This window comes from Falco punctatus (genome assembly GCF_963210335.1).
Source record: "Falco punctatus genome assembly, contig: scaffold_34, whole genome shotgun sequence".
NCBI classification, from domain to species: domain Eukaryota; kingdom Metazoa; phylum Chordata; class Aves; order Falconiformes; family Falconidae; genus Falco; species Falco punctatus.
In genome coordinates, this window is record NW_027660147.1 from 1,418,011 (window position 1) to 1,434,559 (window position 16,549).

The window sequence follows — 16,549 nt, forward strand, 5'->3', positions numbered from 1 at the left end:
CCACCCGCCGGGCCTCTCGCTGCCCCCGGCCCCGCTCGGCAGCGCCGCGGCCGAGCACCGCGCGGGAGCCACCGGGCACCGCGGGGCAGGAAGTGACGTCACTCGCGCTGGACTCGCGCTGGACACGCGCCGGAGCAGACCCCGCCCCCGCCAGCAGAGCCCGCGCTGAGGGAGGCGCTGTCCGCCGCTGCCGCGCTGAGGAGCAGCCTGTGCGCTCGGCTTCCCGCCCTCTGGTGGTTCGCTCTGTAGAAAACCGTACCGGGCCGCTGCCCGGGGCCCCGATCCCCCGTCCCTGCCCCGGGGGCCCCCCGATCCCCCGATGCCCAGCCCCGGGACCCCCGATCCCCCTGCCCCGGGGTCCCCCGATCCCCCGATGCCCAGCCCCGGGACCCCCGATCCCCCGGTTCTGCCCGGGGCCTGCCGCAGCCCGCCGCGTGCCTCCCGCCGTCTCTTCCCTGAGGCGGGACCGTGCCGCGGGATGAAGAGGTTTTTCGGGTTCGGGAGGAAGAAGAAGGGGCGGCCGGCAGCGGCCGGCAGCTCCGCCAAGCCCTTCCCCACCGGTGCCTACGAGCTCCGGCTGAAGGACCTGGGCAAGCTGCACCGTGCGGCCGCCCGTGGCGACCTGGGTCAGGTGCGGCAGAGACTGAAGAAATACGGCATCGACGAGCGGGACACGGCGGAGCGGTAAGCGGCGGGGGGCAGCAGCGCCGGGCGGTGCTGGGGCGGGGTGTGGGGGGGTTGCGGGCAGCGCCGGCACCCGCAGGTGCAGCTGCAGCCACCGGCAGCTCAAGGGCGCTGGGAGCCAACGGCAGCGTCGCTGCGGGGAGCCTCAGCCTGGGCGGGGAGCCAGGGCTGTGCTGCCAGGAGCCCTTGGAGTCGGCCGAGCATCCCCCGTCTTGTCCCGGTCTTGCCCCGGCCCCCTCCGTGCCCTCGTTCCCGGGGGTGTTGCCTTGCCTGGGGGCGCAGGAGCGGCAGGGGGGCGGCAGCAGCCTGGCCAGGGCGGGTTGCAGAAGGAGCCTCAGGGCCATTCTCCAGGCACGCTTGGAAGGCAGAGTGCATGCACCTCTGAGGCCTCAGCGTGTGGGGTTAGTAGTTGAGCTGAGCAAGCTGCACTGCCTCAGCTGGGAGTAAAAGAGGGGTAAGCACTGCGTTTAGGAAAGGGTAAATGTGCTGTGTATTGGTGCTGTGTGGACGGTTGCCCGATGTGCCTTTTGTGACTCTGATGTTGCAGCCAAAGCAACATCAGTCTGATTTTAGGTGGCAGTTACTTTGCTGTTTGCTCTGTGGCCTTGGTACAGCTAATTAGTGCCTTGGATTGGAAAATCTGGGCAGTGCCATGCAGAGGAAGCTGCTGCTTCTGGCAGGTGTTAGGATGTGTGCTTTTGAGTCGAGCACAGCAAGTACTTGGCAGTTGTATCTTAAGGAGAAGCCCTGGGCTGCAGCATAGCTCCTCATGATCCACCGTAAGCCTAAGGGAATCAGCTGAAGGTTTTGGGTCTTGTATGTGTTGAGCTGTTAATGCCTTTTCTGAAAAGACTCTGAGTCAAAACATCCATGACATTCAGAGGAGATGCTGGTTTAATCAGAGTACTTCAGTATCCTGGGCTGTCTTTTCTGAAGACTGGACTTTTGCCAGCCAGCTAGCTTATTGCCCTGAAAACACCTGGAACTGTCTAGATTTGTAGGAAAAGCAATGAAGAATGCAGTCCGTCAGCACGTGGGCTGTGTGCCTGAGTGTTGCCAGCCAGTATTAGTTTATGCAGCTGGAGGGTGGGTGATGCTGGCTAAGGTGGCTCGAGTGCACTTTTGTGCATACTTAAGCTGCCAGAGTCAAGGTGCTCGATGGCATTTATGGAAATAGTTCTGAAAGTCTCTCTCTTTTTCTTCTTACTGCCTTCCCATTCACTGTGGCTGATTCAGTCATCAGTCAGTCACCAGCTCTTAGCAGACCCTGGTATGAAATTGAGCTAGTTTTTGTGTTTCAAGCTCATCTTGTCTAGAAAGCTTTGTTTCCTCTGGAAAGGTTTCCTTCTGTGTGCCAGGCTATTGTATTGTCAGTGTTATAACAGGACAAATAAAGTCACAAACTGTAAAAAAACCAAGCCGGGGGGGGGGGGGGGGGGGGAGGGGAGAAAAGGCAGTGTACTATGATGAGCACTGTGGTGGTTTTGCCATGATAATGCCCAGTGCTGAAAAGCTGCTGAAAAGCGTGGCTGAGAGCAATTCAGTGGACAGAGCCTGCCTGCTTGCTGCAGCCACTGCCCTCTCTACCAGCCATGAGGGTTGCAAGGCCACCTGTGCCCTCTTAGTGCTTGTGGGTGTGATGTTTGTTGTGAGTGACCACTGGATACAGCTGCATTTCAGGGCTTCATAGTGTTGGAAGACTTGGTATCATTGGAAATAGAGGTGTAGAATAGGAAATAATGCAAAGTAACGGCAAAAATGTGTGCATTGGTTGTATGAATATCTCAGGTTTGCTCCTCAGGATTTCCAAAAGCAAAATCCTGCACCAGGAGCATGGCAAGTATCACACATACAAGTTCCTTCCATAAAGTGGGTCCTGTAGCCCATAAGACCTCCCGAAAGTGTGCTTGATGCAGCATCAGTTAGGAGCAGGCAGCTTTCAGAGGTGGTCTAGCAAAACCCTCAGCCTCACTGACAGAGACGGGCAAAAGTCAGCACAGAGTTGGAAGCACTGCAGGCACAATGCCAGCTAGTCATGGATCCTGGGTCAGAGCTCATCGCTAAGGGAGATTTACCCTGTCAGCTGCCTGTCAGACTGAACTCCAGCGCTTTTCATTGCTTGGCTTGTAGCTGCTGGGTTGTCGGCTCAAGGGCCATTCAAAGTGCGTACTGCCAACCTGCTGTTTCCCAGTGGGGTTGTTTCGTGGCTGCTCAGCATCAGCAGTTCTCTTCTACTCTGTAGGTGATCAGCGTAGCAGCAGGAGCAGGAACAGAATCTGGGCAGTGTCCCCAGGGTTGGGTGGCAAAAGAAGTTCGGTGTTACTGGAGGCCTCTTGCAGGGACAGGCAACCCTGAACACTGGTGTTCTCTGCCAGCCTGTTCCCTGAGTGGATCTTCTGTGGAGCACAGCAGGCCTTGCTCCAAGCAGAGCCGTCTCCTGTTGACAGACTGAGAGGCTTGGTTGAGGAGGACAGCAACAAGTCCACAAGTTTTCTGAAGGCTTTTCTGTTTGCAGAGCTGATAGTGACTACTTCACGTCTGTCATGCTTCCTAGTGGTTGGTAGTAGCAGCTTTCAGATGATTGTGGACTCCTTCATAACCAGTCCTGGTTAGCTTTCAGATAATCTCAGTCAGTCATTTCTTCAGAGATGAAGAATCCTGCATGTTTACATGGAAATTTCTCAAAAAGTGGTGGTAGTTGCTCTTGAGCTACTCCTCTGTCAATGCTCCAGTCTGTTCCCTGTCTGTAGCAAGACATTACAAATTCTTTGAAGTTTTCTGTATTTCTCTCATCCTCATCTTTGTTGCAGTGGAGGAGGATGTCAGCTGCCCTGTAACAAGTATCTGTGTTACAGATTACTGTGTTTCTGCATCACCTGCCACTGCATTTGTGTACCTCTCCCTTTCCATTCCCACTTAGCCAGGGAGCTGTTGTGCTCCTGTCTCAGCAAGGTACCAAAACAATTGCAAGACTAGTTGAGCTTTCCTAAATACAGAGAAGGACCTACCTGCAGTGATGTGGTTCAGAACCAGTGCTGGTGTTCCCCTCAGTTCTTGAGGAACTGTGGGATTGTTACTGCATCACCTTCAAGGGAGGAAGGTCCCAGCTGTTTTCTAGCTTGTCTTCTGCTCTGTTGGGACAGGTGTCCTGCAGAGCAGCAGGTGCTTTGCTTTTGCACAGAGTGAAGCTTGTGCTGATTTGTGCCTCTGATTTAGGGGGAAACACATGCAAGGACTTTCTGGGCAATTTCTTTCAGTATAAGTAGGCTGGTTAGTTGACATCAGACCTAAGATGTTCCGTAGTTTGAAGGAGTGTTTTGGTTTTTGTTGTTGTTGTTGGTTGTTTTTTTTTTTCCCTCTGGCAAGGCTTTAACTTGAAGAAAAGAGTTTCATTTTCTTATGCTGGTCATGTATTATGGAAACACAGTATTCCCTCCCTGGAGAGGACTTCCTCTGTAGTAGGCTTATTATGACTATTGTAGTTATACATATCTGAAGGATCAGGTATTACTTTCCTGTACTCAGGATTACAGTGTTCTGTCTGGTTTGCTGCATGTTATGGGGGGCACTTTGGTGCAAGTGAGTACTTGGTTTTGTTGCAGTAGTAAGCAAGCTAGAGAAAAAGCAGAAATTCTTGAAGTGCAGGGAAACGCTAATACTCTTTGTATAAAGCCCATCTACATCTCTGATACTTCTGGCACATGAATAATTACAGAACTTAGAGGGTTGCTTGCCATAGTTCTCAGATTCCCAAACTCTGGTCTTTTTTGCTGCACCACAGGTGTAGTCCTGCTGGAGGCAGTGACTAACACCTGGGCACAGGAATCTGTGCAGATTAAGTTCTAGAGTGAAGGAAATGGCACCTTACTAAGCAGATGCTGCGGAGGGGTTTTGCTGGCCAGTCTCGGGTGTTTGGTGCACAACTGCTGTTACTGGTAACGGAATGAGAAATCATTTCTTAAGCTTGCTTTGTGCAAAGTGAAACTTGTGGTCATATCAATTTATCAGAGCCTGAAATTATTTCTCTAGTTGTCTGTTTGTGCTAATTTAATATGTTTAATTTTTAGGACACCTCTGCATCTTGCTTCTGCGAATGGCCATGTGAATGTTGTTACATATCTTGTAGAAAACAAGTGTAAACTAAATCTTTCTGACAGTGATAACAGATCGCCGCTGATGAAGGTATGTGGAATATGTTATGCTCTTTCAAGTGGGGCTTGTCAACTGTGCATTAAATGAGAGGTGGCTGGTAGGATTCTTTACACAGCTCTGCGTAGAAGCATGCATCTGGTAATCAGCGTGGAATAGGCATATGTTAGCTCAGCTTTGAAGGTGCTCTTATTTTCCAGCATTGGGAAGCTGCGGCAATTGTAACAGAGTCCTGGAAGTTCTTCCTTTTCTGTGTGTTGTTCCCAGGCAGTACAGTGCCAGCAAGAAGAATGTGTAGCTATTCTGCTGGAGCACGGTGCCAACCCACACCTGGCAGATGCTGACGGCAACACTGCCCTTCACCTTGCTGTCCGATCTCCTAATACAACTGTAGCGGGGCTGTTACTTGAGCATAATGCCAATATTGATGCTCGGAATAAGGTAAATTTTTGTGTTTGTTGAAGAAGCTCTTTCAAAAAGTTGTATTAGTCTTTCTCTTGTAGGGTTGGTTTTTTTTTTTTACTTTTATTTTTAAATGTATTTATCTGCCCTTTCAGGAGGGAAACACTCCGCTTATTCTTGCTATCTCTGAACATCATGAAGATATAGCAGAGTTTCTTCTGCAGAGAGGAGCTGATGTGCATGCTCGAGATCACTGTGAAAGGTGAGTGGTTTGTCAAAACTCTGCATGGGTCTCTTTAGTATTCTTTAGGTTGGATTAATCAGAGGCATGAGAGTGAGCTCTGAAAAAAACCCGGGGAGCCACATAGCAGCTATTTCTGTGTGACTTGTGAAAGAACATCTGCACTTGGCTGTTGTCATACCTCAGTGGGTGCTTTCCTCGTAGAGGATTACAAGAAGGCATTGTCTGTGGTGGCCCTTCTGGCAGGAAACATGCTGGTAGCTCAGCAGCACTGCCTCAATGTGAAAAAACATCTCCTGCATAGTGGCATAGTTTGTATGTGAGTGTTGTCTATGTGGAAGCTTTGTCTGAAGATTGAAGGTTTGGTTGTTTTGACTCCCTCTTGCATTTTATAGTTGCTCTTAATATTTAATGAAAACTGCTTTTTCTTTTGCTCATTCAGTAAAGAGTAAAGTAGTTTTTGAGAGCAAATAGGAATAAAAATAATTACAGTGTCTGTGTCAAATGATCTACTTCATAACATATTTTTGGTGTTTCAGAACCCCACTTATGACTGCAGCATCTGGTGGACAGCTTAATTTAATAAAAGTTCTTCTTCGATATGGTGCTGATCTTTTCCATAAAGACACTAACGGATGGACAGCTGAGGATTATGCTGTTACTCATGGAAATTCTAGGTAAATTTTTGACTTTATTGTTAGAATAGGTTGTCAGCTGTCAGTGTGGCTTTTGAATGTTTTTGGTAATAGCAGCACGGTTTAATGGTGTGTTGAAAGCTGTCCTGAAGCTGTGCTCAGTGACGTCTTCTGATACGTATCGTTCCCTGTGTCTAGTATTAATCTGGATGTTGAAGAAAATTTCCACCCTGAATTGTCTGTAGATTTTAAGTTTTGATGCTAAACTTGCACCTGCCCAGTACAAGCTCTAAAACATGTCTGTATCCTACAGTTACCCAGAGGTAGAACGTGGCAAACTGAAATGCATGTCAGTCCTCTCCTCAGACCAGCACCATTGTCCTTACTGACTTCCACTACAATGAGCAGGAACTACCATCCTTTTGTTTCAGAGATCTAACATATCCCTTTGTTAAAGTCTTAAGCAGTTTCACCCCTCTTATGGATAGCTTTGTACCTGTGCGTATCCCTTCTCTGAGGTGGTTATGTGTGCTTAACAGCTAAGCTGAAAATACTGTGCCGAGCGGGAGCTAATAGCTTCGTAGGTGTGGATATGCACCTCTAGAGTGAACATGACTGTAGTGAATATTGAAGTAGGTAGTAGTCGTGCAGTAAGTTCTGTGTGTATTACTCTCAGTGAATGCATACAAGTATATGAATTCATACGGCTATGAATACGTGTAGGGTGGATAAGTGGCTGTTAACTGTTCTATTAAACTGTATAAGCAAGTATGTGGTTGTTTTTACCAAATATGTTTCTTCTCTTTCCCTATATAGTCTTTGTAAACAACTGGTGGCATACGCATTCCGGGGAGACAGAGACGAAGGTGGTGCACAAGGCGACACAGTACCTGGCATTCCTCACCGGGCCAGAGCTGCTGGCTTGACGTTGGGTGCACCTGCTGTGGACAGAGGAGGTAGGATCTTTAATCACGCAGGAGCTCACGAGGAAAATCACTGTGGCCTTTCCTTTAGGGGGTTTGTGTTGTCAGCGCTCACTGTGTTTGCCGTTGACTTTAGTGGAGGCATCAGGTGGGGTAGCGCAAGAAGCTTTGTGAATATGCTGACTTGTTGCTGGTTGGAGGTGCTTCTTGTCAGGGGTGAAGGCAGCTGCGGTTTGTGTGCTACGGGGCCACTTACCGGGTTGTTGCGTTCTGCCTGCCAGATTGCCCATCTGTACAGGTTTTCATACAGAGAGAGAAGGGGGACAGGGAAGGAACTAGGTGAGAGTGGTTTTGGTTTTGGGGTGTGTACTTGTACCTGTAGATGGCCATTCAGATTGTGAAAACGAATTGCAAAAGCAGTAGGTTCGTCCTGAGTAGTTGTTCATCTTCCTGTAGTTGGGAAGCAACAGATGAGTTAGCAGGACTGTACATGTCTTGTTGATATCCACTGAGTTTGTGCAGTGGTGTTTTAATATTAATAGTTTCACCTGCACTAAGCTGCTTTTAGTGAGTTATCTTATTTCTTAGCATCAGTTACGATTGTTTCTGTGTAGGTGCTGTAGAGACATACTTAGGAAAAATCGTCTTGGAAAAGTCACTTTGTTAGAAACAACAATGCAACTTCTGTGTGTACTGTATCTTCATGGACGTAGTTTGATTTCCAGTAAAAATAAATAACACTTTTACTTCCAGTAATTTTATGAAATAAATGTTAAAAAGTCCACATTAACCTGTGATCCAGAAAAACAATTGAATTGCCTTGTTATCAAAAAATCAGCTCCTTCAGTGAGTTTATTTTAAATTTAAAAGAAAACAACCGCTCCTTAATTTTTAAGATCCAGTCTATGCTTATGAGCTCATATAGCCCTAGAGGAATCTTAGAAAACTAATCTTTTAATATAGAACGAACTGTCTTGTACTTTACATCTCAGGCCCTACAGTGGGAAGTTCTATCCTTTCTGTTTTTTTTAAGGGTGTTACATCAGAACTTTGCGGCAAATGGGCAGCAGACAGTGTTCAAACACAGTTTATTACTCCTTTTATTTAAATATCCCGTGTTTTGCTCATATTTCATGACATATTTTTCCGAATTCACTTTTCCCAGATAGGGGAATTTAATTTAGAGCCAAACTTTGTTCCTTTGACTTAGGACTAGTTATTTTGATCTAGTCAGCGATGTGTAAAGTTTCTTGATAGACTGAAGGAAGATGCAGAGGTTTTTATATTTTATTTTATTTTTGGAAAGGGCTTGGTACAGGTAGTTTAATCAAGAAAATGTTGCTTTTACCCAAACAGCACTCTGTGGCTGCCTCCTGTGCACGTAGATAATTGCTGTGGTACCACATTGTGATGACTGACAGGCCTGGGTTATTTTAAAATATGTGGCTTGAAGAATAATACTGTTGTGTGATTCCAAAATTAATATGCCCTCAGGGAAATATGGGTTCTTGAACCAAGTAATTTTCTCAGTTCCTTGAAGACAGTAATACTACTAGCATAAGTCCACAATGTTATGGGAAATCCTCACTTGAAGAGGCCTAGTAAGTGTGAAGAGCATATTTATGTGGGTTAAGGACTTGGGAGGAGAAAGAGTGTGCTGTGGTCTCAAGCTGTTTATAGTAGGGCTTGTTTTTCTTGAGTAGTATGAATCTTTTTCTTCTTGTGCTCAGTCTCCTAGAAAACGACCCCAGCCTGTTGAGTGAGAGGGATTAGTAGCATGCAGGGAACACTTGGTGGCATTGATTCTGCAGTCTCTTGCTTGCACACACAAAGCACAGGTCCTGCATCCTGAGTCCCTTTGATAGGCTGCAGTAAAAGCTTTGAAGCCCCTGTTAGAGGAGAAGCTAGACTGATCTTGAGACAACGCAGGAATACCCACTTTGAATTCTTTGTTTTAATCTTGCTCTTCATTCCTGTTTTTCTGGGATCTTCAATGTAGTCCTTATTCCTTTTGCACTTGTTGAACATTCTTCAAAATACTCGCTTCTAGTGAGCAAGTCGGTATATTTAAGAGGTTGGCTCATGCTTATTTGAGTGTTTACTTTTTGTCAGAACATGAACCTTTTTGTTGATTGCAGACAGACTTGCAAAAACCTCTAAATGAATGGCTTCCACCTCTAGCATATCAAAAGACAGACTTTTCAGATTTGAAGTTGGAATTTCTTTGGCAAAAAGTAATTACGCATTTTTTCTAAAAGCGAGGGTTCAGATTTCTAGTATGTCTTCAGTGGCAGCTTTTTTTAGCTGCTGCACTGCATATTGGTGTATTGTTCCTACAGAAACCATTGGTTTTTCGTCTTAGAGCTCTTGGAAAAGAAACGAGTGCTTCAGTGTGCTTTATATCTGCTGTATCACCTTTTAAGAAAATTGAGAAATGGAGAAGGAATGAGAAACAATCTTGAGGTCCTTTTTTTAACTCTTACATGTGTGTTTTTGATAGGAGTCCTCTTGCCACATCCATTCCATGTATTTGTGGTAACATCAATATAAGCAGGACTCCCTGTTGCTCTGAGGCAAATGTTATGGCCTTGTCACAAAGACATTTGGTGTTGGGTAGCTGCAATAACAACCACACCATTCATTGATATAAAAAATCAAATTTTACTAAGTAGGATGGGTAGAGCAGGCGGATGGTGATTTATATTCTAAAGCTTCTGTTCCACAACACATAGACACGCGTACACACACAAGCACACATGCATGACACTCACACCAGTCAGTGCACCCGTTCTGGTCCAGTTGTGGCCTGCCCTGTAGCCCTGGGGGAACAGGGTATTCACTCTGACTGCTTGTCAAGCCTGCGTTCTGGCTGGTGGCATAGCTTCTCTATGTGAACAGTTCAGCATGGTCAAATCAATATATGCAGGGCTTTTACCTTCAGACTGAGGTAGGAGGGGGCTGTGTTTGCATCAGGCACCATCTGACACAGCTGGCTAGTGTATCTCCAAAGTTTGTTGGCACCTACAGATTTTTGGGATGCTTAGACGGAGGGATTTTAAGTGTGCCGTACGTATAAAACACTCTACAAATATGAAGGAATTGCATTGGCAGTCAGTGCTGGGCAAGGACTATTCAAGCTGAGAGAAATACAAAGTTGGCAGTACAGTAAACTGCCAAGAATCTGTTTCGGTGTTTCAAAATATTGGAATATAGGTATTCTACAATGGAGCAAGTAAATTAAGTTACATTGTTTGACACTGTCCCTTAAGAGTAGAGTTCTGTAGGTTGTGATAGGTTTGGCTTCTACTTCTTGTAACTGTAGAGTAGGCTGACGGTCACAGTACATTCTCCCATTGCTACAGCTTTGTTAATGTACTGGTTAGGTTTTCCAGATTTCTGGGAATTCACATTTATTCTGGTGTCCTTGTTTGGTCTGTCCTTGACACGCCTTTCCCTAAACGGATATAGGAATGCCACAATCTCCTAGCCAGACATCAAGAACAGGAAAACCAAAGAAAGGTATTCTATACAGTAGCATTTCAACTATGGAACATGTTGTGTGATGTACAAATACTAACACACCTGTGATGTTTATTATCTTGGAGGTCTCTATTCTGATGGTTTTGGTTTTATAAATTAGGTTTGAGAGCAGGCTTTGGGCGCTTTTGTTTGCGTGTTTTGCATGGGTCCTTTATTACTGAATTGAGTGATAGCTTTGTGTCATTAGTGATAGAAGAGCATTTTTTTTTAATATTATTTACTGTTACTCCAAAATGAAAATGGACTTCAATTAAAGTAGAAACAAGTGATCCCTAGATACTACTTTTCTAGATCCCATTTCTACAGTAGGGCATCAAGATCTGTCTGAAAACTATCTCATAAACTTTCTCTCTTGCTTTTTAAAGGAGAATGGGAACTGGTTTTGATCATTGCTTAAAGTTACTATCCATGGAAAGCAAAAGTTCAGATAACTTACTCAACATGATATGCCCTTTGTTTTCTTTTCCTTTTAATGATTTTGTCTAAGACCTCGGTTTGGCTGTCATCATACAACTTTATGGAAGGCCGCCAATCTCCTATTTATAAGCAACTTCATTTTGTGATGATAGTTAACGAGAACTAATTATCGAGGAATTGAGGAATGCTGAAATGGATACGATGTGGAGGTTCTATTTGTTGTTTTTTTTCCTTTCTGTCCTGGGAATTGAAGAGGCCTTTTATTTCATCTTAGTTGTTGGTAATTGAGAGGTTTTCGCACTCTTCAGGCTGGATTCCTAGAGTTCAGGTTTCTTTAGTACGTCAGTGGTGTGCTAGAGTGCGCTGTCGTTGAGTTTGCAACATGTGCATCTGGGCCACGCTGCCATTCAGAGGGATCTTGACAAGCTGGGTAAATGGACTGTCAGGCCTGTCTTAACAGAATTCAACAAGGGCAGATGCCAAGTCCTGCACATGGAAAGGAACAACCGTTTGCTACAGCACGTGCTGGAGCTGCCTGGCTGGAGAGCTGCTTTGCTGGGAATAGCCAGAGGGTCTTGGCAGAAAGTGAGCTGAGAATGAGCCAGCAGGGTGCCCTGCCGGCTGAGAAGGTTAACGGTGTCCTGGGCTGTATGAAGAGCAGCATAGCCAGGGGACTGAGGAAGGGGATTGTACGCTGCTACCTGGCAGTCCCTGGGTTGTGTCCAGCTCCCTGGGTATAATTTTGAGGCCCCAGTGCAAGAGAGAGTGGTCTTTCATCCGTGAGCGAGTTCAGTGGAGGGCCATCAAACTTTGCCAGGAGCAGGACTACTTGCCTTTTGGGGAGAGACTGGGGGAACTGGGCTTGTTCAGTGTAGAGAGGAGATGACTTTGAAGGGGACCCAGTAGCAGCTTCCAGTACGTGTATGGAGAAGACAGAGACAGGTGCCTCCCAGTGGTGCGTCACATGAAGCAAAGGTACAAGAGGCATAAATGGAAACAAGAATTTCTAATGGAATGTGGGCAGCTTCACCATGGTGAGAACAGTAAAACAGAGAGGTTGTGCAGTCTCCCTCCTTGAATGGTTCAAGATCAGAGTGGAAAAAGCCCTATGCAGCCTCATCTGACCTCAGAGCTGAGTCCGCTTTGAGGAGGCGGTTGGCTGAGAGACTTGCCGAGGTCCCTTGTGACCTGATTTATCCTGTGATCCTGTGTGCAAGTTGCTGTCTTAACATGGATGAAAGCTTGGAGCGTAGTATAGATTGCCCTGGTTACGCCTGTCTTGCCTGTTGAATACCCTTTTTGGTACAGCATAGAGAACTGCTGGGGATTTTTCTGCCTGAGGATAGGCATTAGATCTTGGTTATGCTTTTTGATGTTTTTTACCTTTTCAGGATAACCTGTAAGTGGGTAGAGCACCAGCTAGTATAGTATATAAACCAGTAAAATCTCTGTCAACAGTGTGTGCTTGTGTGTGCAGTATGAGTACTTCAGCAGTTCATTTATTTACTGTCTTGCTAAAGCACCAGTATTTTGTTAACTGTTTATTAACACAGCATATTCATGCTATGCTGGGGTTTTTTTTAGTTTAGAGGTAGTTCTTAAACTTTTAGGTATAAAAGTTCAAAGGAGATATAACTCTAGTCTTTTTTGTTTTGTCAATTCAGTGTGACTTGAAAAAGCAGTTGTTTGGAAATGCATGCATTCATTCATGCTGTCTTACGTTAAGTTGACTCCCCAAAGTTTCATTCTGCTATGACATGTAGAGTTGTCCAGGTTAAATGTTTGTATGTGCTGGTTGATTTTTAGCATGCCAAATCTAATTTCAACATGTCAATTCGTGTTTGCACAGCAATAGATGACTTGTCGCAAGGAGACTCAATCAGGTAAGACTTTAAACATACCCAGCACATACCTGAGGAATGATTGGAGAGACACAGTACTCATTTTGCTTTACTTTTTAAGAAGCTTGGAGAAAGAGGGGAGTGATGTCAGTTGGCATACTTCTGAGGAAGAACTCGATTTTTCTCCCAAGGTATGGTGTACTTACAGTAAATGTCCTATAAAAATAAGTGATCTGAAGGCAAGTTTTCTGGGGGATTGAAAGAAACTACAGTTCTAGCCAATATTGTTTTCTCCTTAGAAGCACTCTCTGACCTGCCAGCCTTTCTTCTGCTGTGAGTTTTTCCTAAAAGACCTGTAGCTGTGGCAGATCATGCAGTAGATTTGTGGTTTGAGGCAAAAGAGCCATAGGCGATGAGATAAACCACCACAGTTTTGTTTGTTCTTGGTCATTTGAGTCGGATTTTAAGTTTATAAGTTACTAATATAACCTTTTCTGTTCTTCCCCAAACACTGTTAATGTTTCCTGTAAATTTTGTGATAGAATCCTAACTGATAAAGGGCACTTTTTAATGAAGAGGTACTGAAATCCTTCATCACCTAGTTCTCCTTTCCTCCTCATCAGGTTACTCAAGAGTGCTCAGTGGATGAGTTACTCAAATGGGTCATCTTTTTTTCTTCTATTGAGATGGCATTCTGTGCTTGCATGTAATCTCACACTGCATGTTTTCCCTCTTTTTTTGAATGCTTAGGCAGTATTCTTTTTGTCAGCTACAAGCTCTCAGGCCTGCTTTTTTTGCTAGTGTTCTGAAGAATTATTAACTTCTGCAGTGATGTGTGGAGCATCTGTTCTGTTGCTCTGGGATTCTGCAGCGACGAGGAACCGGTGTTCTAGTTCAACCTACTCTGTAATACCAGAGGTGCAAGCATGTTTAGTTTTAACATGATTTCATTTTCTTGCACTGATTTAAATATAAATTATGCATTTTTTGGGCATGTTTTTGAAATTTCAGGATATTCTGGTAAGTGTACTTGCAGGGACTAATTAATGCATTAAACCTAGGGTTCTTAACAGTTACTTCCCTTGTGCACACTTGCAAGTAAGCATCCAGAAGCTGCGATCTTAAATATAACTGAATTTTACTGAAGTACTACAAATACTAAACCCAGATTTTTAGAACTGCTATGCATGTAACCATAGTTTTGGAAACAATTTTCAGAAGGGTGCCTGCATGGTATTTTGGGGGTGAAATACTCACTGAATTGCATATGTGAGGAGTGTTTTTGTAGTTAGAAGTATAGGATGGAGCCAACACCTGACCACTATCAAAAGGACAGCCTGATTACATTTAGTGTTCAAGATTTGATGTGACCAAAGGATTTGTTGTTGTCGTTAGTGTTCTAAAAAAAAAAAAAATAATTTATTTACAGAAGCTGCAGAAGCCAAATTTGACACTGTTAATGAATGTTTCCCAGCAGTTCAGGAAAAACAGTAAGCTATTTGGAAAAGATTGCATAGTATACTAATATATAAAAGTAGATTTGCTAAGTAGTTTCTTAAACAATTCTTTTCCTTTAGTAAATGAGAAAAGTAGCATTTTGAAAACACAGCACTTGGTCACTTCAGAAAAAATAAGTCATGTTGTTAAAATGAAGGTATTAATCCCCTCCTAAGCCTTTGTCCCTGGCCAAGTCCTTCCTCCATCCTGCCCATCCTTGACTTGGTTCCTTTTCCAGACATTCCCAGATTACTCCATTCATCTGGTAACATGCCTGTTGCCATTTACATAACTCCTTTTGTTGTTTTGACATAACTGCCATGTCTCCAAAGACGGTGAATAATGAAGTATCTTGCAAGTCGGTACCAAAGCAAACTGTCTTTCAAACTCTAAATAATTTGCAAGATAAACAAGAAAGTTGGAACAAGAAAAGCACGATTCAGGCGAAGTTTCACAGAAATGATGACTCCCTTTTTGCAGAATCTAAGATGACAAACTGGAAAAAAGAGACACCTCAGCTTCTCTCAGATAGTTGTGGTCTTAAGGAGAAAAAGTCAAGCTTCAGTAATGGCTTTGAAAGTGATAATAGTTCTTTGTCAGCAGGAAAAAAACCCAAGGCTTGAAAGTCAAAGACAAACTCTGTCTTTCTTGAACATGTAGATGATGAAGATACAGAAGAAGAGCAATGTGAAGTAGATAATAAAGTCTGTGAAGCACTGAAACAAGAAGGTGAACACTTGTGCTTGAATAGGCATGAAGAAAATGTAAGAGCAGCATTTCACTCAGGCACCAAAGTAAGTTATATAAGGATGATTCAATCACAAAGGTATTTTCTAAGGGTAATAAAGGTAAGAACCAAAAGGTAAACTGGATTTCTGTTGATATTTCACGTATATCCATCTTTTGATCATCCTTTTTTTTATATTAGAAAATGCCTTTACTCCTAACCAAAGCAGTTTCTTAGGTATAAGAATAATATTGGGCAGTATTTTCGATATTATTTTATTGGTTGCAGTGGTTTTGCAGGAAAACAAATAGGCAGTATAATTTTTCTGAAATAAATTCATTTTTTCTCAGTTGTATGTACAGTTTTTATCTGTCAAGATTTATTGCCATTTAGTAAAATACCTGGTGTGATGGCTGAAAGTGAGGAACCAAAAAGTTTGAGTAAGATTGAGAGCAGGAAGTTAGTGATTTTCCTGGAGCAAAGTAGAGGAAAAGGAGTGTGTTCCAAAACAATGTAACTGAAATGAAAGCTAGAGTTAGGCTGACATGAAGAATTGCTTCTCCGGAGCTTTGCAGAGCCAGGGCTAATGACTTAGGGCTAATGTCATTGCTGTCTCCTCAGAGATTCCCATGGAAAAACTGAAGGCCTTGTAAAACAAAGCTCAACAAAGTTTCCCTGTTGTCTTACACAGGAAAAGCATTTTTAAAGTTGTCAATGGGTGGCTAAGAAGGTGCTTGCTTCTGCTATTTCCAGCTGTTTGGTCAATCTCTTTTAGGAAAAATCACCTGAACAGGAAGAAGAGGAGAAGGAGCAGGAAAAGGAAGACACAGGTGAAGAGCTACAAAGTGCAGTTGTTGAGGGTGTGAAAAACTCTATTTGTAATGATAGCCATCAAGTCCACAGTGCTTCCAAAGACAACACTGGTGAGAGAAGTGAGTTAGTGAATACTGATCCCAGTTCTTCCTCTATAAATATTAATGCACAGTAAATGAACTGAAATGGTGATTGACTTCTGAAACAGTAAGCTTTTCCCTTGCCTGTGAACCCTAGTGGGCATTGGCAAGGAGGAAAGTAGCTTTTGTTCCTTTTCATTCGTTCCTGAAGAACAAATTGTGGCCTTGGATTCCAAACGATGCTACATGGAGCAGGTGTCATTCTTGGTTTTGTTGCTGTGTTCTCCCTGAAGCGATCAGACCAAAACGCACAGTTGAAAAAGAGGAGGATTAGAGAGTCTTGGGTGTGACAGTAGTATTCCCCTTTCTGGCAGACCATACTGTCAGACTGAAAAGTTGTGGTTGCTCTTGGCTGAAGCCTGGGAAAGATTTGAGTCAATCTGAGAGAAAGCTGTTCTGTTCCAGTGCCTCACCTTGTCCAGTTTTAAAACGTAGAAAGTCTCTCCAGTGCCACGCTTGAGTGTGCTCGAAAGCATTGCCATGTCAGTCAGGGCTGAGCACTCTGGTACTCACCTCAGGTCTTGGAGCAGGAGGAGAAGG

The 16,549-nt window shown here is 44.3% G+C and overlaps 1 protein-coding gene across 1 annotated transcript; it reads left to right on the forward strand.

Moving 5' to 3' along the window:
* Window positions 1-319: 319 nt before the first annotated feature.
* Window positions 320-15,800, forward strand: LOC308057775 (uncharacterized protein; the record flags this gene model as incomplete). The annotated part of the gene is made up of 2 exons (XM_080411826.1): window positions 320-684; window positions 14,990-15,800. The coding sequence occupies 2 exons, from the start codon at window positions 320-322 to the stop codon at window positions 14,991-14,993; spliced, it is 369 nt and encodes a 122-aa protein (XP_080267952.1). The 3' UTR covers window positions 14,994-15,800.
* Between the last annotated feature and the right edge of the window lie 749 nt (window positions 15,801-16,549).